This window comes from Podarcis vaucheri (assembly GCF_965113315.1).
Source record: "Podarcis vaucheri genome assembly, chromosome: 1".
NCBI lineage: Eukaryota > Metazoa > Chordata > Lepidosauria > Squamata > Lacertidae > Podarcis > Podarcis vaucheri.
The window spans coordinates 76,306,643-76,329,014 of record NC_138759.1 but is presented as its reverse complement, the minus strand read 5'-3'; the positions used below and the strand labels follow the sequence as shown (position 1 = coordinate 76,329,014).

General features: G+C 43.2%; 1 protein-coding gene across 1 annotated transcript in view; it reads right to left on the bottom strand.

The window, feature by feature from the left end:
* The window catches only part of TRPM5 (transient receptor potential cation channel subfamily M member 5), a 47,813-nt gene that overhangs the window by 15,209 nt on the left and 10,232 nt on the right, over nucleotides 1-22,372 (bottom strand). The window contains exons 2-15 of the mRNA XM_082192953.1: nucleotides 20,237-20,307; nucleotides 19,789-19,936; nucleotides 18,709-18,889; nucleotides 17,905-18,071; nucleotides 16,748-16,928; nucleotides 15,974-16,038; nucleotides 13,985-14,176; nucleotides 12,532-12,634; nucleotides 11,745-11,863; nucleotides 9,565-9,915; nucleotides 7,688-7,819; nucleotides 4,365-4,488; nucleotides 658-803; nucleotides 191-303 (exon numbers count right to left, since the gene is read on the bottom strand). Of these exons, the coding sequence (XP_082049079.1) occupies nucleotides 191-303; nucleotides 658-803; nucleotides 4,365-4,488; nucleotides 7,688-7,819; nucleotides 9,565-9,915; nucleotides 11,745-11,863; nucleotides 12,532-12,634; nucleotides 13,985-14,176; nucleotides 15,974-16,038; nucleotides 16,748-16,928; nucleotides 17,905-18,071; nucleotides 18,709-18,889; nucleotides 19,789-19,936; nucleotides 20,237-20,307 (2,093 nt within the window). The remainder of the gene's footprint in view (nucleotides 1-190; nucleotides 304-657; nucleotides 804-4,364; nucleotides 4,489-7,687; nucleotides 7,820-9,564; nucleotides 9,916-11,744; nucleotides 11,864-12,531; nucleotides 12,635-13,984; nucleotides 14,177-15,973; nucleotides 16,039-16,747; nucleotides 16,929-17,904; nucleotides 18,072-18,708; nucleotides 18,890-19,788; nucleotides 19,937-20,236; nucleotides 20,308-22,372) is intronic.

The following is a 22,372-nucleotide window of genomic DNA, read 5'->3' as shown; positions in this document are numbered from 1 at the left end:
AGCTTGTGATACCTGAATAACCTGTTTGCAGTATTCAGGCCCTGTCTGGGAGAACCCTCACTAGCTGAACTTCTGCCTCTCATTCTGCTTTCAGATTAAAGAAGGAAATTTTTCTGTCACCACTATTTGTTGTCAAATACTACCTGTTTCCCACTCTTCTTCCCATGCAAAAGGTCCCTATGGTTCTTACCTGAATGATATCAAATTTGTATAGATCAGGAAAGGGCACCCAAATCCACAGATCAGCTTCAGGATTGGGGTGGATGTTGACATATCTCCCCACCAAATCTTTGTTAGAAAAGCCTGGAATTTAGGACAAAGGATGCAGCGTTGACACAATACAATGAGTATACAAGTAAATACCACTACCCAGATATCGTTGGACTAAAACTCCAATCAACCCCTGCCAGCAAGGCAAGTGGCCAGGGGTCCAACAACATCTGAAGAGCTACAGGTTCCCCACCCCTTACTGAACATAATACCAGAAGAAAAACCAGAATTCCAATGACCCCCTTAAATTAGAAAATTTTCTTGGGCCACGCTTAACTTCTGGTTTCATTGACTCAGAGGAGGATATTCATCTCACTCTCTTGTTCCCAACTTTGAATCAGCATTGGTAACAACTTTCGAAGAGGACCACCCTTGGATTTTACTCACCTGCACCCCATCGTGAGCAAAGAAAGACTTGGTATCTGCTTCTGTAGCCAAGTGGAGACAAGTTGTTTTGCTCCAGTACCGGTTCCTCCTCACCAACAAAGCAAAAGCTCGGTCTTCACTATTGTGGTAGCATTCGCTGAACAATTCTACCAAGGGTGAGGGGGTGGGGGGGAATAGGGGTGCAGGTGCAAGAAAAGAGAATGATACATAGAGAAAGCTAGACATATTCATATGTATGTGTTTTAAGTACTAGAGGTGTTTATACAGAAAAAAACGAGAGAATCCTTATATGCGTTTGTCTTGTTTATACAACTTTCAGTTCCGCTTTAACTGCAGAGATGCATTTGGAACGTGATGGTTTTGATACTTTGTGACCCCCACCCTCCACAGACCCTCCCTCTAAGATTGGCCATTTCCATATTGGCAATTACTGGCAAAAATGAAACGCGAAAAACAGCATGATATCCAAACAGCATGGGTTACAGTTATTAGCCTATGTGAAGGAGGCATCCTCCTCCCAGCAACACAGTCAGAGCAGAGGAATGCACACAGCTGAAGAAAAGAAAGGCAGCTGGCGGCATTTCCTGGAAGAGTCCCAGACTGAGAGAGTGAGAGAAAGCAGATAGAGGGGATAGCTTCGGGGACAAGGAAGAGTGGAGAGGCTGCAAAAGGAAGAGGCTGGGAGGAAGGAAATACAGTGGTACCTCGCAAGACGAATGCCTCGCAAGACAAAAAACTCGCTAGACGAAAGGTTTTTCCGTTTTCGATTTGCCTCGCAAGACGAATTTCACCTATGGGCTTGCTTCGCAAGACGAAAACGTCTCGCGACTTTGTTTCCTTTGTCTAAAAACAAAGACATGTTTTGTTTATAAAGTTAATTTATTTTCCCTTCAATTTTTGAACTGCTCTTTACAGTATGTGTGACTTTAAAGAGCAGTTAATAAACTGTTGTTGTACCAAATTTGGCTTTGTTTGGACTTTTTTTGACCATAGGAAAGCATTAATTGATTTTCAATGCATTCCTATGGGATTTCGTGATTCGCAAGACGAAAAATTCGCTAGATGACAAAACTTGCGGAACAAATTAATTTCGTCTTGCGGGGCACCACTGTAAGGGCATGGAGGATGGTGACAGAGGGGAAAGCGAGTGGGAAGCTATAATGCAGAACGGGAGGAAGAGAAGTAGTAGGTGTTGGTCAAGAAAGTCTGGGGGCCAAGTAGCCTCCAGTGGTCGCCTTCAGGGAGTTGAGATAGGATTCCATAAGGCAGGGAACCTATACTAAAGGAATCCCTGGAGTGGAGGGGGAGAAAGAGAAAGAGTTTATGCTTTGCTTTTTGAAGTTTCCTAGCTTGCATTAACACAAAGGGAAGTGATGGATGGAAAACGAAGGGCCCTGTGTGAGGGGCAAGGGGAGAGAGGATCTCCCAGGGTGGGAGGCTGGGTGGAACAGGGTGGGAGATGGAGATGATATTTTTATTTCAATGAATGTGAATCCCGAATGCTAAACTGAAAGAAGCATTCACAGCAAAACCCTAAATGTTAAAGACTCTGCTCTTTTGTACCGCATTCAATGCAGTGACTAACATTGGGAGGTACAACAACATCTTAAACCTGGCTAGTTGTTTGAGGTCTGAAATTTGTCTGGATGCCTTCCCCCCCCAAAAAAAAATTTCACTTTTGCACACTTCTGTGTTTCTTGCTTTATTTTAAGAAGGAAGTTCTCAAAGTATCTACATTCCACTCTGAACAATAGCAGGAAATAATGCACATCTTGTGAGAGGGGTTTCGTTTTTTGTGAGGGGCTGAAAGAATGCAGAGGAAACAGCAGTGACTAGGCCAGAGGTTGGAGAGAACAGATGGGCAGCTACCCTGACTCCTACTCAAAAAGCTGGAAAGGTCTAAAATGTCAGCCAATGTCTGTAGCACACACGTGGTGCATGCACGTAATGAGGGGGGGCATAACTCAGTATTAGAGCCCATGCCTGGCATGCAGATGATATATTCAACCCTTGGCATATCCCATTAAAAATATCACATAGGAGAAGATGGGAAAGACCCCGGAGAGCCATGGCAAGAGAGTAAATAGCTCTGGACTGTATCAGAGAAGGGAAACCTGTTGTTGTGTAGGTGTTCATAGAATTATCAGATCATGGAATTGTACAGTTGGAAAGAACCACAAGGATCATCTAGTCCAATCCCCTGCAATGCAGGTATTTTTTTGCCCAGCGTAGGGCTTGAACTCACAACTTTGAAATTAAGCCTCATGCTTACCGACTGAGCTATCCAGAAGGAACATGTTGTTGGACTACAACTCCCATCATTCCTGACTACTGGCCAAGCTGGCTGGGGCTGATGGGATCTGGAGCCCAAGAATAACATCTAGAGGGCCAGAGGACTAGATGCACAAATAGTTTGTTCTGGTATAAGACAGTTTCCATCCCAAGTGGGACAACTGATATAGCTCATCATCTCCAGTCACCAGCTGTCTAATCTCAGGCAGGGGCACTTGGAGGAGTAACACCTTGGATAATATTACAGTCCAGACAGGTTCAGCTGGAAGGAGGTGGTCCTTTAGACACCCTGGCGCCAACCAGCACTTTGGATTATATCTGGAAATTTACAGATAGCAATTAATGCCATAGGCCAGGAGCCAGCTTTGCCTGCTGAACAGCAGCTTGAAGGGGGAGAAGGCAGAGTGGTTCCACCTGCAACTGATCAGCCTTCAAGGACGCAGAGGAGAAGGCAATGATGAGAGCCAGCTGGCTTCAGCCTCCTTAAGCAGAACTTCCAGCAGCACTCAGTTGCTGGTAACGATTGTAGTCCTGGCCCTACCTTGCTGCTTCCTGCTTGTCTTGACCCTTGACCCCAATGATCATTGGATTCCATGATCCCTGGACCGTCTGACCACATGGATTGCTGTTCACTTGACCCTAGGACTTTGGACACTGACTCTGCCTCCAGGCAAGTACACCTCTGAGACTCTTCTGGTTGGCTGGTCTCCCAATCCACTAAGCTTTGCCCGTTGTTGCTCAGCAATGAGACTACGATAATTAAGCTCTTTTAGAAGTGGCAAGAGATGTTCCCAGTGGTGCCTGTCTGTCAGTAGTCTGTCACTAGCTGAAGTTTTTGAGAAGAACCCCATGCACAGTCCACAGCCCATGCACAGTCCATCGCTATAATCAATCCCAGGTGTTACTAGGGCTAGCAGTAATTTTGCAACCCCTATCCAGAAGGGGCTATCAACTAGCCCATGAAAGGCAAAAACTTGTGCCCTGATATTACTTTTGAGTGGTTTGTTTGACTGGTAGAGCTATGATCCAGTCAATTCTCATCAATGCATGCCCACCTTTGTATCTTGCTCAGAGTTTTAATTACTTTGAGAGAAGACATTTGTCCTGCTCCACTGCAGAGATACTTTGCAGTCCCCCCCATTCAGATACCCATTACAGGAAGGCAAAACTCAAATTGCCATTTGATGCTGTTAGGTCACCTCCAGACTGTAGGTACTTTGCAGAGGTTCAAGCAGTTTGGACAGTTAAAAGTGGGTGGAATCATTCTGGCCTCATCTGCACTAAACCTTTAAAGCTGCCACAATAAACGAGTGATTCCTTGCAAGCGTGTAACAAGGTTAATACGGGACTTGTAAAAGTACATTTGGTCTGTTTGCTCAGACAAGTTTTAAATGGTTGACACTGTATACGCTTACCCACAGCAAGCTGCTCATATTTTGCCTCTTTCATTTTACGGACTACTTCAGCTTCTTTCTCCAGGTGGGACATCTCTCGGAGGATTTTGCAAGCTGCCAGGGCTGCAGCTACACCTTCCTGACCCTGGGGTGGGGAAACCATGTAAAATCACATCCGAATCTTAAGAGACGATTAAAAACAATAGCATCTCCTTGAGATGCCACCTGCCGTGTTTATTTCATATTTCCCAATGACTGAGCAGTAAGCACTATTACAAGAGTGGCTAGGGAAACCCGGAGTATAAATAATAAAATGATGAAGATGAAGATATTACAACCACATTGTGAATATTTCTGGAAGGGCAATCCCTTTAATCTGTTGCAGCAAAAAAACCCAAAGCATCTTAAAAACCCAGTCACTTATTATCGCATAAACTCCCCTGCCCCCAATTAGATCCCACTGCATTAAATAATGAAAAAGGTGCTTGCTGAAAAGGCAAAAAGCTTGTCCAAGGTAGCATAATAAGCAGCTCAAAAATGTTTTCCTCTTGAAATGAACACTTTTAACAATTAGTGCTATTTTGGTCTAGCAGATTGGGCCTAAATTTCTGGCTAGCCTTGAAGTCCCAGGGAGGCTGTGGGCCAAGGCACATCCTTTCAGCATGGGAACAAACAGGATAAGGGATTTTTGCATTGTAAACAATGTGATATGAATGAATATGAGAATGCAGAAAAGGTCAATGGGAGAAGAGTTCATGAAAGACAATGAGAAAAACAGCAGGTGGAGGAGGAAGGTTGCAAGTAAGGAATGTGCTCACAAGTGAGGCTTAAAAAGCATTTTTTGAGGGGAGTGGCTTTGTTGTATTTGTTTCTGCCTTAAATTTTCTCATAGTGTAAATGTGCATTCTTCTGGCCAATTCAGATTTTACATTAGAATTGCAAATGCACTCCCCAACACACACTCACACACACACACACACTGATTGACAACTTTCAGGCGTTTATAGAAGTGGTTTAAATCACTTAAAGATTATTTAAGTCTAACATGGGAAACACCCACTTCTTTGGAGGTCTTTAAGCAGAGGCTTGACAACCATATGTCAGGAGTGCTCTGATGGTGTTTCCTTCTTGGCAGGGGGTTGGACTCGATGGCCCTTGTGGTCTCTTCCAACTCTATGATTCTATGACCCCAACAATCAGTGGCATAGCGTGGGGGGGTGCAGGGGGGCCCGGCCACACCAGGCGCAACATCTGGGGGTTAGGGTTAGGGGGCGCAAATCCACGGGTTAGGGGGCGCAAATTACTTGCCTTCCCCCGGGTGCTGACAACCCACGCTACGCCACTGCCAACAATTTAGTTGATTCAGCTACATTTTCCTTCTAAGTGATGTGAAAAGCAAATTTGTATTGGGGGCTTCTCACAATAAATGCTTTCCTGCCCAAAAGAAACTCGTGAAGGTGAATTCTTCAAAGCACTGTATTACTCCCATCTAGTGCTATGTGGGGTGTCAGTTTGGGTTTTTTTTGCCATGCCTGAGGACCCTGCTTTAGGCAGTTATTTAGAATGCCTGGGGGGAGTGGGGGTGGTTTTTGTTTTTAAAGAGACAGTTGCTGCCCAGAATGGACTCTCAAAGGTAGGCTCTCTGGATTCTTGGTGGGCTGGATTATTGCCCCATGCTTTCGAAGTACTATACAGGCTGTATAGCTGTTGGTTAGAGTGTGGCTATCTCATTGCTGCCATCAATATCAATGTATTTAGGGTGCCATTTTGGAAAGGGGGGGGTATGGAAAGGAATAGTTGGTTGTTTGTAAGTTGCTTTGGGTTTCCCTGGGCATGATAAAATGGCTAACAAATTTAATAAATAACAGTTCAGTGGAGACCCACCCCCCGAAAAACAGGTTGTATTCATGGTGTTAAATGGTTTTTTGTATGAGTGGAATGACTTCCGCTCGCACAACTGAACTTCCCCCTCTCTTCTTCCCCCTAATCTGCTCTGGCAGTTCCCCCAACCCTCCAAAACAGATCTGGAGACGGTAAGGGGGCAGTAAAGTCCCATTGCACAAGCAGAAGTTTATCTGCCTACACTGAGTTGAATATCACCCTTGGACTTTAGGTTTCCCAGAATTGTAAATAGAGAATTGGCATCAATGAACGTTTTGACAATGTGATGAAACAGAGGGTTTCTGTTCCTTCTGCCTCAGTAAATTTAGGCTCTCTTTGCCTGTGGTTCACGTAATGCAGGCATGTTCAAGCTCTGCGGTGGGCAACCCCTTTCAGGAGTCAATAATCCAAAAGCTATAGCACACTCTGCATACAGGCTTCCCTTTTATGAGAGGAAACAATGTGTTTATTCCTTTATGCCTTAGTTGTGGGGAAGCAGAAATGTCAGGTTTCCTCTTGGTCCACCACAGGTGGACCCCTCCCTTTCCAGGAAGGTTTCTGATTCTTTCATCCTACCTGGTATCCAGGGATTGTGCCTGGTCTCAGATACAATGGCTTAATAGCAAATTACCCCTTTTACCCCGAGAAGGTCCGGGCATTAATTCCTAGCATCTCAATTTAAAAGGAGCTTGCTGAAAGGCCTTTGCCCAAGACCCTGGAAGGAATTAAGTCTGGTTTATTGTAAGGCAGCTCCATAGGATCAGACATCAGAAGCAAGGAAGGAGACTCTCCAGGCAACAGTCTGCATCTGCTGTCTTGCAGTTTGTGGGCTATGGCATTAGGCAGGCAAAGTGCTTGCCAGGCCACACCTGGTACTGGTGGTCCTGCGGTTTGCATGAAGGCTGGGGTGGCACTATGGGGCATTTCCCCACTTCCCTCTCCAATGTTGATATACATTTTGTAATTGCTCCTGCTGGCTGTTGTTTTATTATTGCTTTTGGATGTTGCAGCTTGATCACAAAAATGTACAGTGGTACCTCTGGTTACGTACTTAATTCGTTCTGGAGGTCCGTACTTAACCTGAAACTGTTCTTAACCTGAAGCGCCACTTTAGCTAATGGGGCCTCCTGCTGCCACCATGCCGCCGGAGCACGATTTCTGTTCTCATCTTGAAGCAAAGTTCTTAACCCGAGGTACTATTTCTGGGTTAGCGGAGTCTGTAACCTGAAACGTATGTAACCTGAAGCGAATGTAACCCAAGGTACCACTGTATCATAAAAGGCAGGAAATAAACAAAGCAATAATGATAGCCTCCATAGTAAAGAGTCCATTTTGGATTGCTGAAGGGGAGGTATCTAAGTTCCCTCTCCCCACCAGTATCTTTTATTTGCCCCTCCAATAAAATACAGGTAAGTAGCTAAAATAAGCATTTGAAATCTGTAGCACTGCACTATGAAGCTTACCATCGCCCAGAAGTCGTACGCCATCTTGTGCCGGTTTTGAAGTACTGCCCATAAGAATAAATCTCTCCAAGGATTTTCGCTTTTCTGATTCATATCCAAAGGGCTCGGTACCCTTTTTGCACTTATCTTATCCTAAAGGAGCAAATAACTTGTTATAATGCTGTTTATCTGGAACTTCCCTAAGTGGATCTTTCTATTTGCAGGCAAGCGTTATGATCCCAGCCATATCTAAACAATTTTCCAAAGTAGGAGAGACCTCCTGCTCTTGAGCAAACCCTTCACAAGGATCTTCTCCATGCCACAGCAATTAGCTACAGAGGGCATCAAAGCATGCTTAGAAGGATGTACAGCACACTGAACAGCCACCATCTATTGTGATGTACCAGATCATAGTCCGAATAAGTGGAATGGCATCCCCTGTTCCATGCACTGTAATGTAGGAGAGGGGACATATCCTTTAAAATTAATTATGCTCTTCGAGTTAAGGAACATCTGGAAACATGTAGGCAACCTCTATCAATATGTTTTGTATCCTTTTAGAAAGATAATGCGTTTCTGAGTTTTCAGGCAAATTTTATGTTCCCCAGTTGTCCGGATGAAACCACGGCATAGCACTTATATCTGTACCAGTTGCAAGCCCCCAAATGGCACCTCTGTCTGTGCTGAACGCAAAACCAGAGAGCTCCCAGCTCCCTTATGTAAGCCTCTTGGATTTTTTTGGTGTTTTTTTTTGGCAGTACCCTGAGATAATTTATTCACTGTCACTACTGAATTAAAGGCGCACTGTGTCCTGGAAACAAATGAATAGGTATGAGAACATCCTGTCTGAAAGACATTGGGCAAAGAAGCTGCAATTAGCCATATGACCCAGCTTTCTGTTATATCAGATTTTTATTTGGTTTTGGCAACAAGAGCACACTTTTCAGCAGACACTAATTAATGGTGGCTCATTAAAATTCAAGCAAGTCATCTCAAGGTCTAGCATTCAAAAGCTCGTACATAAATCAAGGCTCAACTGTTCAGTCCCTTTACTGCTTCCTTTATGCTGAGAGAGAGAGAGAAAAGTAAGCATTTTGATGCTTACATTTCCCAGTGAAAGCACCACATCAGTATCTGATTCCTGATTTTGGATTTTATGCCCTCACTGCCCCATGATGTATCTTTCAGTATGGTCAAACAGGAGCATTCTGATTGCATTTTTGTCCTTTGGACAATACTCTAAGCCCTGGTCCAGTAGTTTGCAGTTTGCAGTTTGCTACACCATTTTATTAAAAAATAGTTTCGGTATATGCCCTAACATAGGAAAGGAGAAATGCATAGAAATCAACAAACAATACATGTGTGTAATGTGGAATTTTCATATTTACTAATAGCATCACATAAAAATATCCAATAGTTATCCATTACAGCCAGGCAACCGCAATCTAGGCAAAAACAATAACATTGGAGTTGCTATCTGGTGGGGAATACTGCAAGCTCTAGACCAGGGATCGGGAACCTGTGCCCTTCCAGGTGGACTTTAACTCCCATCAGCCCTGGACAGCATGGCCAGGGGTCAGGGATGAAGTGAACCACTGTTTTTGAGAGCCATAGGTTGTCCTTCCCAGCCCTAGAAGGAAGAAAATTGTGAAAGTGGACAATGTCCAAGTTTCTGATGCCTCCCACATTTTACAGGTGAAAGGCATATTGCCTTAAGGATTTCAATGACACATTCAGGCCATTTCAACAGTGATTTGACTTGTGAGCACAGCAGCTTATCATCTGTGACTTCTTGGACCTGAAAATAATGGAATTGGGTGGTATGCCAGTGGTTATATACTGGGTCCCAAAGGGCCATGCCTTGTGTTCAACACTCCCTATGTTTTTGAGAAACTTACGGCTTTCTTCTTGCTTCCAGATTTAGGGTCTTGGTAGAAACCTCTGCATGCATCGTGAAGGAAGTCCTTCAGCACCCTGGAAACCTCATGAAGAGTGAAGAGAGGGCAAGTGTCCATTGCTTCCTTGTGCTGTTGACCACTCATCCCTGCCAAGGTGAGTCTGCTTTCCTCATGTTTTTTAAGCAGAAGCGAATAGAGGAGGCACTTTGGCGAGATGCTACAGTAGAGTCTCTGAAGACGGCTGTAGGTCAGGAAGTCATACATGTTGGCCCCATTATCAATGAACAACTTGACAAATTCAGGCTTGTCATTCACCAGGGCATCCATCATCACTTCCTCTAGGTCACATGACTGAGTTTACAAGAAATGCAAAAGCAAAAAGAAATTCCATTGGAGTAGTTATAAGCGTTAGGAATTGTGACATTCTTGCCACATGCAAACCAGAGCAAGGCGGTCCATTGGACCAGACAGACAAAAACAAGGTAAAGAGAACTTTACATCCTGGCACATTTCAATCTGCCACAGCAAGCATACAAACCCTGTTAAATAGCTTCTGGACTGGACCAGTTTACCGTACAACAATTTTGCACCAAAGGAGCAATATGCAGATAATGTACTGTACTACCTTATGCCTGGTGTGCTCTGGTCCATGGGGTCATGAAGAGACGGACACAACTAAATGACTAAACAACAAAACCTTATGACTGTTCATTCATCAGGTTAAGTAGCTGACTTGCATTGCACCCTGAGAGAGCCATTACATGCTAAGAATAGAAACAATCAATATGCTTAGGATATGAGCATTTTGTCCTTCGCTGCTCAATTAGGTACTGGTCTAGACATTGCATGCACTGTGTGGACTGGTCTGCATCCCTTTGGCAAATTCCCCTGGCAGTGTTCTCTGGTAGAACCAATGGTATGAGCAGTAGCTCTCATTCATTGAGCCCACACCCTGATTCACATCCCAGGTATTAAGTGGTAAGACCAGGGCCAGATTTAGGTTTGATGAGGCCCTAAGCTACTGAAAGTAGGTTTTATTTTATTTGTTTTTATCTTATATTTTGGAAATGTTCATCCAGGGTTTTTTCCTTTACATTTTTTGGGGGGCCCCAGGAGAGTGGGGCCCTAAGCTATACCTTGTTTAGCTTATACATAAATCCGGCACTGGGTGGGACACTCACTATGTGCTTTGCTCAAGGAGACTCGTCAAGGAGAGCCAGTGTGGGGTAATGGTTAAGAGTGGTGGACTTGAAATCTGGTGAACTGGGTTCGCGTCTCCGCTCCTCCACATGCAGCTGCTGGGTGACCTTGGGTCAGTCACACTTCTCTGAAGTCTCTCAGCCCCACTCACCTCACAGAGTGTTTGTTGTGGGGTTGGAAGGGAAAGGAGAATGTTAGCCGCTTTGAGACTCCTTCGGGTAGTGATAAAGTGGGATATCAAATCCAAACTCTTCTTCTTCGTCGTCTGGTGGCTACACAAATATCTTCTTCAGCACTAAGGAAGGACCGCTCTATTCTCCTGGAAATTTTAAAACTGTGTTTCTTTGCCCTTGAAACAAATGATTTCTGTTTGGTTTCAATCCTGTTATCTCAGTTTGTCCCAGTTTTTAGGCAAGACATTGAACATTTGGTTTAATGTTCTAAATGCTTTAATTAATCTTATAATGTTTCAGTTGAACTCTTGTGTGAACTACCTAGAGAACTCTGTTGATTGGGCAGTCAAGCATATATTATAAATAAATAAATAAATTGTGCTGAAACTGAAAGAGGTCCAGCTCATAGTCTGATGACTTGCTAAAGTTTAAACAGGTCTGATCAGAGTCTGAATTAGAGACTTAAAGGAGAGCCCAACATATCCTTCATTGAGTTGCATTTTGGAAGAAAGCTGATTTCTATCACTTCTTCTGGAATAAACATTTGGGGAATTTTTATCACAGAAATGCCGGTCGAGGATGTAGTCCAGCCCTGGGATTCCTGACAGTGGAGTGCTTTGAGGATGCAATGGCATCAGATATGAACTTAGGCCCTTTTCAACTGTTCAACTTTTAGATGACTTCTTCAGGATTGGTGAAGAAGATTACTCATGGGCATAACTCAAAAACTTCATTCACCAGCAGATGCTAAAGTTACCAACTTTAGTATAAGCAACTCAAGCATGAAAAAAACAAAACAAACCCTACCTTCCACTCAACATCTCCATTGAATATTTCACTCTTGGCTATATCCACTCTGTTCCAGGCCACAGCCAGCTTCAGCTCATCCAGGTATTCTTGGGCTTCCTGACTATGACTTTTACAGGCTAACCATAAACATAAAATAAGAATACATTAATCATGTGCCTTTAGAATGGATTAACAGGTCAGTCCTATGCATATTTACTCAGAAATAAGTCTCACAAGTTCAGTGGGGTTTGCTCTGAAGTATGTGTGCCTAGGACTGCAACCCCAAACTCTCAATAGTTAATAAAATAAAATAAAAAAGCTTTCCTTTGAATCCTATTTTCTGAAAGTTTCAAGGTTGGTTTGTTTGTTTAAAAAAAATGTTTTCGCTACATTTAAAGCATTACAATTCAATTAACCCAACTCAACTTGGGAAATGGCACTAAACAAAGTAAATACGAAAAGTTAACCATCAATAGTCTGTCATTCATAAGCTTCTACCAGAGTGCGATTGTTTTTCATTGACTTTCTTATTTCATATGACTCCTTTTAAAGTTTAGGGAGAGAGTAAATATTTTCCAATTTCAGTGAGCCTTTAGTCTGCAGTGGTCTTATGACTTTACTATTGTTTTATTATTTTTTAATTTGTTTGAAATAGAATTGTTTTGTATATTGGTGGTTTTATCCATATTTTCCACCATTTTGAGTGTCTACAGGAAAAGAAAATTATAAAGAAATTAAATGAGGTAGTACTGGATTAGGGAGCCTTCTTTTTTTAAATAGACAACATATATTAAAAACATGTTACCTTTAACCAGTGCTTTCAAAATGACTGTATCCAGTTCTTCTGAACCTTCTTGTTCAAAGTTATGCACTGTTAAAAGCTGCTGCTGGACAAGAATGCTTTGGATCTAAACAGATAAAGCAGTTTGGTGTTTCCCACTTCCATTATAGTAAAAATGGTGAAATCCAACAAAATCATTCTCAGAGTTAGCTCACTGACATCAATGGATGTAAATTACTTAAAACCTCTGCTTTCAATGCGTCTGCTCTATGACTAACACTTGATATCACCCAAAATATACAGAATACTCAGGCCTTAGTTACAAATCATTTCATTCCTTACCAAGGGATAAGAGAGTCAGAACAAAAGCAAAGACACACACACACACTACAAAGAAGAAGGAGAATCTATATATGAATGGTTGAGGGAGAGGAGACTGAGAAGAGATGTAATAGCCATATTCAAATATCTAAAGGGCTGTCACGTGGAAGATGGAGCAAGCTTGTTTCCTCCTGCTCTGGAGGCTGGGACCTCAACTAGTCGATTCTAGTTATAAGAAAGGAGATTCCAACCAGGGCCATCTTACCCATAGGCGCTAAGGGTACAAGGCACCCGGGCGCCGGGCTCTCAGGTGTGCCAGACTGAGAGTCTGGGGCCCGAGAATTGAGTCCAGGGAAGAGCTCGCCAGTCGGTCAGAGTTCTGTGGCGGGCTCTCTACTGTGGGCGGCTCTGCACTGCGAGTTGGGGGGTGACTGAGCCAGCGAGATGCTGAGGCGGCCGGCTGGCTCCGCCCTCCTGCGTGCCTGGGACTGGGCAACCTGGGAGTGGGCGCCAGGAAGATCTTTGCACCCCGGCGCCACATATGCTTAGAATAGAATCATAGAGTTGGAAGAGACCACAAGGGCCATCAAGTCCAACCCCCTGCCAAGCAGGAAACACCATCAGAGCACTCCTGACATATGGTTGTCAAGCCTCTGCTTAAAGACCTCCAAAGAAGAAGACATAGAATCTTAAGACAGCCCTGATTCCAACTAAACAACAGGAAGAATGTTCTGACTGTAAGAGCTGTTTGATGATGAAACAGACTTCCACGAAAGGTTATGGACTTCCTTGAAGGTTTTCAAGTTGAGTGTGGATGGCCATCTGTCATGTTTAGGTTACAGTAGTTGAGACTGCTGCATTGCATGGAGTTGGATTAGATCACCCTCAAGGTCCCTTCCGACTCTACAGTTTTATGATCAAGCACTTGTATACAAAATCCTTAGTATTACAAAATGAAAAGGGAAAGAGAAGTACAGGGGTGGGGGGTTGGTCTCAGTTAAGAAAGATTAAGGAGGTGAAAGAATGGCTGGAGTTTAGAAATGCAACAAAGTATAGCCCAGGATGGTTGACAATAGAGTGGATAGGTGTTTACTGCAAACTGCTCATAGTCTGTAAATGCATTTGATGACTACAAAATACCAAGAAGTCAATTTACCACCGCAGTCCACTGAAGAATGTCTGTCCCCAAGAAATCCTCTGTGGGGAATTTCTCTTTTAACTGTTTTTCTACCACCTGTGGCACAATTAAGTGTGGCTCATTCATAAGTGCAGCTAAGATGTCAGCTATGCCACCAGATCCAGCCAAGATGAGCCAGGGGGCAGAATTTTCCAGTCCCCTGCAAATTCGCTGTTAAAAAAAAAACAATAAAAATGATGAGACCATATATGTTCAAATAACATGAAAATGCAATGTTATGCAAAGTTACTTTGCACAAACAAGCCCAGTTAGTTGTATGTATAGGACTGCTGCCTAAAGTGACATTCTCAGAAATAACTGAACCCCTATGTTGCATTTTGTTATCTAGGTTGCTATCTTTGCAAAAGGTTTGTTGAATTAGCCTGATAGAGACCCCAGTAAGGTTACAATTCTTAGACTAGACTGTGGCCCATTTCTCAAAGAAAATGTAAGAGATGGATCTTATTTTAATGAATTGTTCAATAGTGAAATCCCAGGACTCTTCAATCGAAAAGCTTTTTTTCTTTTTCAGTAGCTGGACAAGCACATGTGCTGAAGTGGTTTTGCATTCATAAAAAAATGTTGTCTTTAGCCATTGTTGAATAACATTTTCTAAGAACTACCTTCATGTGAAATGACACTCCAGGGTCATGGGCATTGCTCTGGCACTGGGAGAAAATGAAAATTGTGTCAGCACTGATGAGTCTAGTAATGCAGACCCAGTTCTCCAGGGTCAGCAGTGCCACCAGGTTGCTCTTTCTGAACGACTGGCATAGCAGCAATGCCACTGACAAGGATGCCAGGCCCATGACACTGTTTTTGCCAGTGTCATTTGAATTTCCCCTTTCTGTATCACTGGCGCCACATTGTGGGGGAGAATGTAAATGGTGACAGTACATAGGAAGCTCATCTTATATCGAGTCAGATGATTGGTCCGTCTAGCTGAGTACTGTCTGCCATGATTGGCAGCAGCTCCCCGGGGCTCTGGGCAGGAGTCTTTCTCAGCATTTCTTGGAGATGCCATGAACTGAATCCAGCTGGTAAGTCCAGCTGCCAGGGCCCCACATTCCTTTCAGAGTTGGGCCCAAAACAAAATTCGAAACAAATTAAAGGGCTTCCCACAGCTGTCAAGAGCAGGGGGCCATGCTGGAACTGTAAGATGAACAATAGCTGGTTTTATTTCTTGGTTTCTGTAGCACAGTTTCCAGTCTGGCATCCATCTTTGAACAAATCCCAAGAAGATGAGCCTTGAGCATGTTCTGTTCCCGCTTTTTCTCAAAAACCCTTTTGCCTTTTGGTCACTAGCTGGCAACCACATAAACATACCTTACAAGGAACTCTGGCTCATACTCAGCTATAGCCTCGTCCAGACTTCCACTTGTCCTGCTGCTTCTCACCTGGGAAACCCGATCTTTACCGCTGAACTGGAGAAAACATCAGTCGGGTTTTCGGTGGATTGACATTTGCTCCGATTCAGCGCTAAAGAGCGGGTTTTCTTGGGGAAAGAGATGGAGCAAACATAAAACTTCTTGGACCTATGCTTTCTAGGCATGGAACAAGCAGAAGTGTGGGCAATCCCTGTGCTGTGTGCTGGTGGTGCCTTCGTCTGCACCAAACAGAGGTGAATCTACCTAAGCCTGTTGAGCCGCCTTTAGCTTTTTGGACTTCAACATCGTGTCCAACTCCTTCTCTCCTTCCTCTCTTTTTTTTATTAACTATCCAGCCTACAGATGAGTTCTAGAGAACTCAAAGGCTTGCTCACTATTTTGGAACATTTGAGTTACTCCCAATAAAAGTGCGGTCCCTCTGTGACTTTTGAATCTTATCAGCAAAAAAAGCAGGCTTGGAGCCATTATTTTTCTTGGTCTACATTTCGTGTCTAGCACACTGTTCGGCTAAGTGTAAGGCACCTGAATATTTGCTTAAATAGCTTCCTCTCTTATTTAAACAAGATGATTAGCTCTTTACCTCGAGTATGTTCGGTCTTCCATTCACAAGCAGGCAGAGCACAGGGATTTCAATGCTGCCTGTTCCTAGATCAATAGAGGATTAAATATTTAAGTTAATAAAATCTATGCAGTTCTATTATCTCAGCTGTTCATTTGTTTCCCCCATCTGCAAGCATATCAACCCTGCTTCTCCCCAGCAAGGACAACAACAGGCTATGGTATTTTTTTTATACATAGTTAAAAGATAATGACACAGTATGGGGATATCCATTGTAAGGTTATCCTATCCTACATTCAGCCACCAGAAATTGCATTGAATGCTATTAGCCTTCTGTGCTCTTCAGACTCCTTGCTGGATATTGTTTGGATATCTTAAGGGTGTTATACTAGAGGAGGATTTTGAACTGCCAGCTCACTTGTTAAAAGCAACCAAAATAGTGATTTGTCAAAAACAGAAAAGCCCTCTGTCACCCTCTACTGACTTTTGATTATCTAAAGCCTGGGAGACGGCAATGGGAGGGGTGAAATCTCCTCAGGCTTATGTGGTCAGACTGACAAATTTGATAAGAGTAAGGGAAGGCAAATGAAAAGACAACTAATTTATTGGGAAATGGGGTCCATTTAATCTTTGCTGGGATAATAAAAGGCAAGATAATATATATATAATATCAGTAGTAGACTATTATAAATAATAATCCTATCATCTGTATTTAAACAAATGTCCTTGTAATTGCAAGGAACCCAAGTAATAAAATAATCTAGGTCTCATCTTTCCTTTTTCACGTCTGCCCACCTCCGTAGCCAGTGCGCTGTTCTGAAATGTGTTTCTCAAAGGTGAGACGTAGCCTTGTAGTCCCATCCGGCTCATTCGGATCCTTTTCATCCACCAAGATAAAATGAGAGTGGTGGTTGTCAAGAAAATATAGAGGACCTTGGGCACTGTGGTCAGATTTGTAGCTTATAAGGCTGTCATTCTAGGGAAAAGGAGAGATTGTTTTTTGTACGAAAACATTGGTCTGGTTCAAGCATAGTGGGAAACCATGGCTTCCCACGATGTGGATGAGCTGCAGCATGCATCAGGGTCACATGCTCACCCCTCTTCTCTATTGAGTGCCAGAGTAAAAGATTAGAAGCATCTCCTACAGTTTTCAACAAACCACAGTTCCCTATGACAAGTGAACACAGAGACCTGCGGCTTGTTTAAATTGTAGCTTGTGCAGAAACCAGAACCACGGTTAGCTCCTCCCTTGTTCTCACTAACTAGAGTTTAAACAAACCACAGTTCCCAGAGTTGTCTGGTCTGAGGAAGGAGGTCTAACGGGCACTTCTGCATGTGTTCAGCTGCATGTGTTTAGGAGCTCCTGTGCGCAGAGGCGGAGCAGCCTGCTCTAGTACACATCGGAGGGGGAGTGGCGTGTGTCCTGGGGGGTGCGCCGCCTACGGGATGTGTGGCGCGAGTCCCAGGGGGTGCATAGCGAGTGGTGCGCAACCTGGGAGGCGCCAATTGGGGGTCGGCATTTTGTGTGCCCCCCCCTTTGGAATAGCACCCGGGGCAGACTGCCCCCCGCCTCCGCCTCGGAACACCCCTGCCTGTGCGATCAGGAACGTGCATTACCAGGGTTGTGGATCATGCAGGCTTCAAAGCACGTTCACAAGATAGTACAGTATAGGAAGGACAGGAGTTTGCATTCTCTGTTCAGGTATAAAGCTGTAAAGTCTTACTATTAACGCTCAAAAACTCATGATGTTTGTGTGTGCGCGCTATATAAATATATGTGCATGCATGGGAGTAAAATGGAAATCTATCCAACAAACTCTGAGAACTGATTTGTGACTTAGGGAGTCTGCACAGCACTATTCTGCCACCTGGTCAATGGGACCCAAGGGTTACAATTGTTTTCAGGCAAAACCTCTACATCCTTTCTCTGTTTTCCTCGGCGGAAAATATACCTTGGCATTATCCAGAAGTTCTCTGTGGCGGATTTTCCCCAGTGAAGTTATTCCTATCGCAACCACTTTTACTGTGGAGGAAGTACTTGCCAGCATGTGATCCCGAACCGCTTGCCCTATATGTTTTGTTATTCCAACACGCAAGGCACTGGTAAAGATCCATGCACCTGAAACAAAATTTTACAAGCGTAAGATGTTAAGGGCTTCCCAAACTTGGGTGTTCAGGTTTTTGGATGACAATTCCCATCATGGTCCTGCTAGCTAGGGTTGAATTTTGGCAAAGTTCAAATCTCAGCTCAAATGCTCCGATGGCAGCACCATCCTACATTCCCTCTAAACTGACCTTAAACAATCTGTTAAGAATGGCTTGTGTTGGTGACATGCATGCTGCCAGGCTCACAAATCTGGGATGACAAATAAGTATATTCCAGGTTAACCTGCAGTTCAACCTCCCCTCCCTTACACCAGGATGTACCCTCTCTTTCAATGGTTATTTCTCTATAGCTCAGGAGCGAAACATTGGATTAAATATATGCTTAAAAACAAGGGGAGCTGTGACTCAAACAAATGGTACTACTTATGCTTGAATCATGCCATGTTGATAATCTGATGTTGTCTCATTCACATGGCCTTGTTTTCAGAAAGATTTATCATATTGAATAAACAGGGGTAGAACTCTTTTGATAAAAAGCTGAGCCACTTTTAACATGCAGAACTTTTAGGAAATTTCCCCCTTATTAAGTAGGAATCATATTTGACAGGGATGTAAACAACTGATTTCCCATTTCAAGGTGTGGAACCGACCAGTGCTTTGCGCAGCCTTCACCAGTCCTTTTCTGAAGGTGTCACGCAGCCAAGGTTTCATCTGAAAGTTCTCTTCTTCTCCTACTAAAGAGACAACCAGGTTGGGAGCAGGAAGGTTCCACTTGTTAATCATGACGTCAAATATAACTCCAGGGTGGATGGCACATGGCACCTTAATAAACTGTAACCAAGAAAGGGGCATTCAGAAAAGAGGTGAGCGCCACAGGGAACTCTAGAAGTCAAGTCAAAAGCCACTCTGCCTTTCACATGCTTTGGGCTAGCTCAAGATAGTTTACTGCCAAAAGCAGAACAGAAAATGACCCAGAAAATGGCTGGGAGATCCTTCAGTGGAGGAACAGCTGTGTCCTGTTGCTTGCTCCTACCAGAGCAGAAGGTGGAGGGCAACTTTTCCCATCCCTCCCCAAGTGTTTTCCCTTTGGTGTCCCTCCCATTGACATGAATGAGGGGAGTGGATGACTGTGCCAGCTCCAGGTCTGGAGTAGTTTTTTGCCTTTGCGGGGGTAATGTTGGGACATCCAAGGCCTCCCTTAATCTGCCCTTAGCATACCCCATTTTTGAACCAATTTCCTATGGTGTTTCACCTGCAGAATAGCACCAGTAGCTTTCTGTTATCATGTGATGGGTGGGCTTTGCCCATAAACTATGCCTGCAGAACTCCCTCTCTACCCATGGAGAAGGCAGTCCCCTGAGTAGATTCATTAGGCAGTATAAACCCATCAGATGTAGCAGGAGTGACTACTAAGCAACTATGCATAAGATCAAGATCAAGGTGCACACCTGCTGAAAGGTAAATGTCCTGACTTAAATGTTTTGTGAATCACAGGCTCATTGTATCTGAGATCACTGGTTTTTGTTTTGTTTTGTTTTTGTTTTTAGGTATGTGAATTGTTTCAAATGTGTTTTTAGAGCTTCTTTGCAGAGTTGATCCCATATCTTGAATGTTAGCACAAAGTACAAAGATATACAAAGGATGAAAGAAATAAGATTTTTAGAGTAAAAATAGTAGAATTCCCATCTTAAAAGACCTTCATGTCCCCCCAGTGAGAGGTTTTGTGCTACCTTTCCACGTTTCTTTCCAGAAGCCATGAAGTCGATTTCTCCTGTGCAATATGGCAATTCCCTTTGAAAGGCTCCTTCATTATTGTGCAGTTCTGCTTGTGAGTGCTCCTTTGGGACCACTGAGGGATCATCAGCCTGACTGGCTTCCCTGAAGTAAGATAATTAAAAGATGAGTGACTTCAATGATGGGGCTTTATAACAAAAGTGTAATGGAATTTCATTCAAAGTCATATTTTTAAAAATGTGAATGTCATCATGATGGCTCAAGTTCACTATTTTAGGAGCATTTACATGGCTATATATAAAGTGCATACATGATCTAATGCATTTTATGTTATATATGTGCATCTGAATTTGTATGTATGCATGGCTGAAGAACAAGAGACACTTTTAAACCATACTTGCTGCCTTTTTCTTAATTCTTTAAGATCGTCACAAATGAACTTACACTTTACCACTTAAGTCCATGTTATCATTTGAGATGCTTTCTCTTCTTCTAAAGGCTTGGAGAACAATATTCTGGGCAGGGGAGACAAAAGAAGTCAAGCTGTATTTAGTTTACAGCATTCTAGTTACTAATATTTCACAGTAACATTATTGAAAAAAGAAACCAGTTAAGAGGTCTCCTACGACAATCGGCTTATTGAGCAGTCATCCTGATTTGCTTACACAAAGCTTATCTGGAGGTTGTAGCCAATCTTTATTGAGTATCCATTCTAATTTGTTTCTGGGGAGATTATCCAGCAATGAGCATTCATCCTGATTTGTTTGTGAGTGTTTTTTCTTCATTTTCCCATTAGTCATGTTTATCCCACACTTTTCAGTGGATTCTCCTGTCATTTTCCGCACTGATTCTTTTTCCGAAGTAGGTGTGTTGCAATTAGGGTAACAGAGCACTTCAATTTGAATTGTTCAAACCTTAATTTAAAGTATGTGCTTTAATCCCTCCTGCAAAAGAGTGATAGTCTGGAGGTACCCAGAAGAGGAGACTGCATGTTTAAAGGCAATCCTTTGCAGCTGTTGCTCAAGACAGCACTACCTCCAGCCAGAGGGGGGTGGCAAGCGAGTCACAAACAAAGCATAATAGAAACACTTTTAAAGTGGGAGTCAGAGAAAGGGAGAGGGATGACAGAATATGAAATATTGTAAATAGGACTTTTTTCAGCTGGAACTCACTGGAACTCAGTTCTGGCACCCTTCATGTGGGCACCATTATAAGAGAACAAGGGAGGTGTTCATAGTGAATTTCGGCACCTCTTTTTTCTGGAAAAATAGCACTGATTGTAAGCGGTGTGTGTATGTGTGTGCATGCTGCCAGTCCCTCGCTCAAGATCTGATGAGAGGTAATGGATTTAGTTGTCTGTTGGAGTGCTTAAGCTGTGCCCTCACTTGAGCTCCACATGCATATTTATAAATAAGCTCAAACATTACAAAATTTCCAGAAGCTACTAGTGGCCTCCTTCCAAAGAAAACCAAACCTGGGTAAGTGCTGTGCCCCTGGAACTTCTCACAGCCCAGGGAAAGAAGGGAAAGAATCATAACGATATCCTGTTTTAGACCAGAGGAACATGCATAATCTTCCAAGTTTATTTTTGTTTTATTGTGTAAGATTTTAGGAACTAGGTGTTAGAATTCCTGCTCCGTGATTGCAGTCATAGGATTGTTGTCTTTCACATGATGGGTGTATGTTTTGACTCCACAGAGTGGGAAGTCACGGAGACAGGATGTTTGTGTTACTGTGTTCCATGAAGTGGGACTATTGTCCTTTGTTCTTTCACTCTTTGCTTTCTGATGCTAGAGAGAGAGGGAGCCATGTTGCAGTGCTCCACGTGTGTTTATGTGTAAATAAAGTAGATTAGCCAAAATGCTGAGTTGCTGAGGTCTGTTACACAAGCTGCAAAGACTCTGCAGATCCCTAAGTGTGCCAATATCTGTTGGCATCGGTCGCTGTGATGTTCAGGCTGAAGAAAGCATATGGAGCTCCTGAACCATCAACCAGGAGGGAGGGAACATGCCAGTCGGGCATGTGTCTCTGCCAGGGTCCTACTCGAGAGTAGGACGAGCTCCTGACACTAGGGTGTGGATAAGATGGTAGGGATAGAACTGCAATAATTTGACAGCTCTATACAGATGAGAAGATACGGCACAAATTAATGGTGAATTTCATTCACAAGTTACAGATAGGTAGCCGTGTTGGTCTGCCATAGTCAAAATAAAAAAATTCCTTCCAGTAGCACCTTAAAGACCAACTAAGTTAGTTCTTGGTATGAGCTTTCGTGTGCATGCACACTTCTTCAGAATTTTCATTCACAAGGTTTATTTATGATGTGGGCTGAATGACACATACAAAATAGTTTACAGAAGAAGATTGAACACATACAATACTTTGTCCAGGGAGAAGATAAATCAGCAGTACTACTTATTTATTGCAACTGGAGCCTGTAAAGTTATCTAGGGCCAAAATACTAGACTGATATTTCCTAGTGCACATACATGGTTCTGCAACGAATTTTCACAGTATTTGGTTTTGGATCGCAAATGGGCCTTGGAAGGAGCTGGCTTTTGTTGCTGACAGTACTGTTGC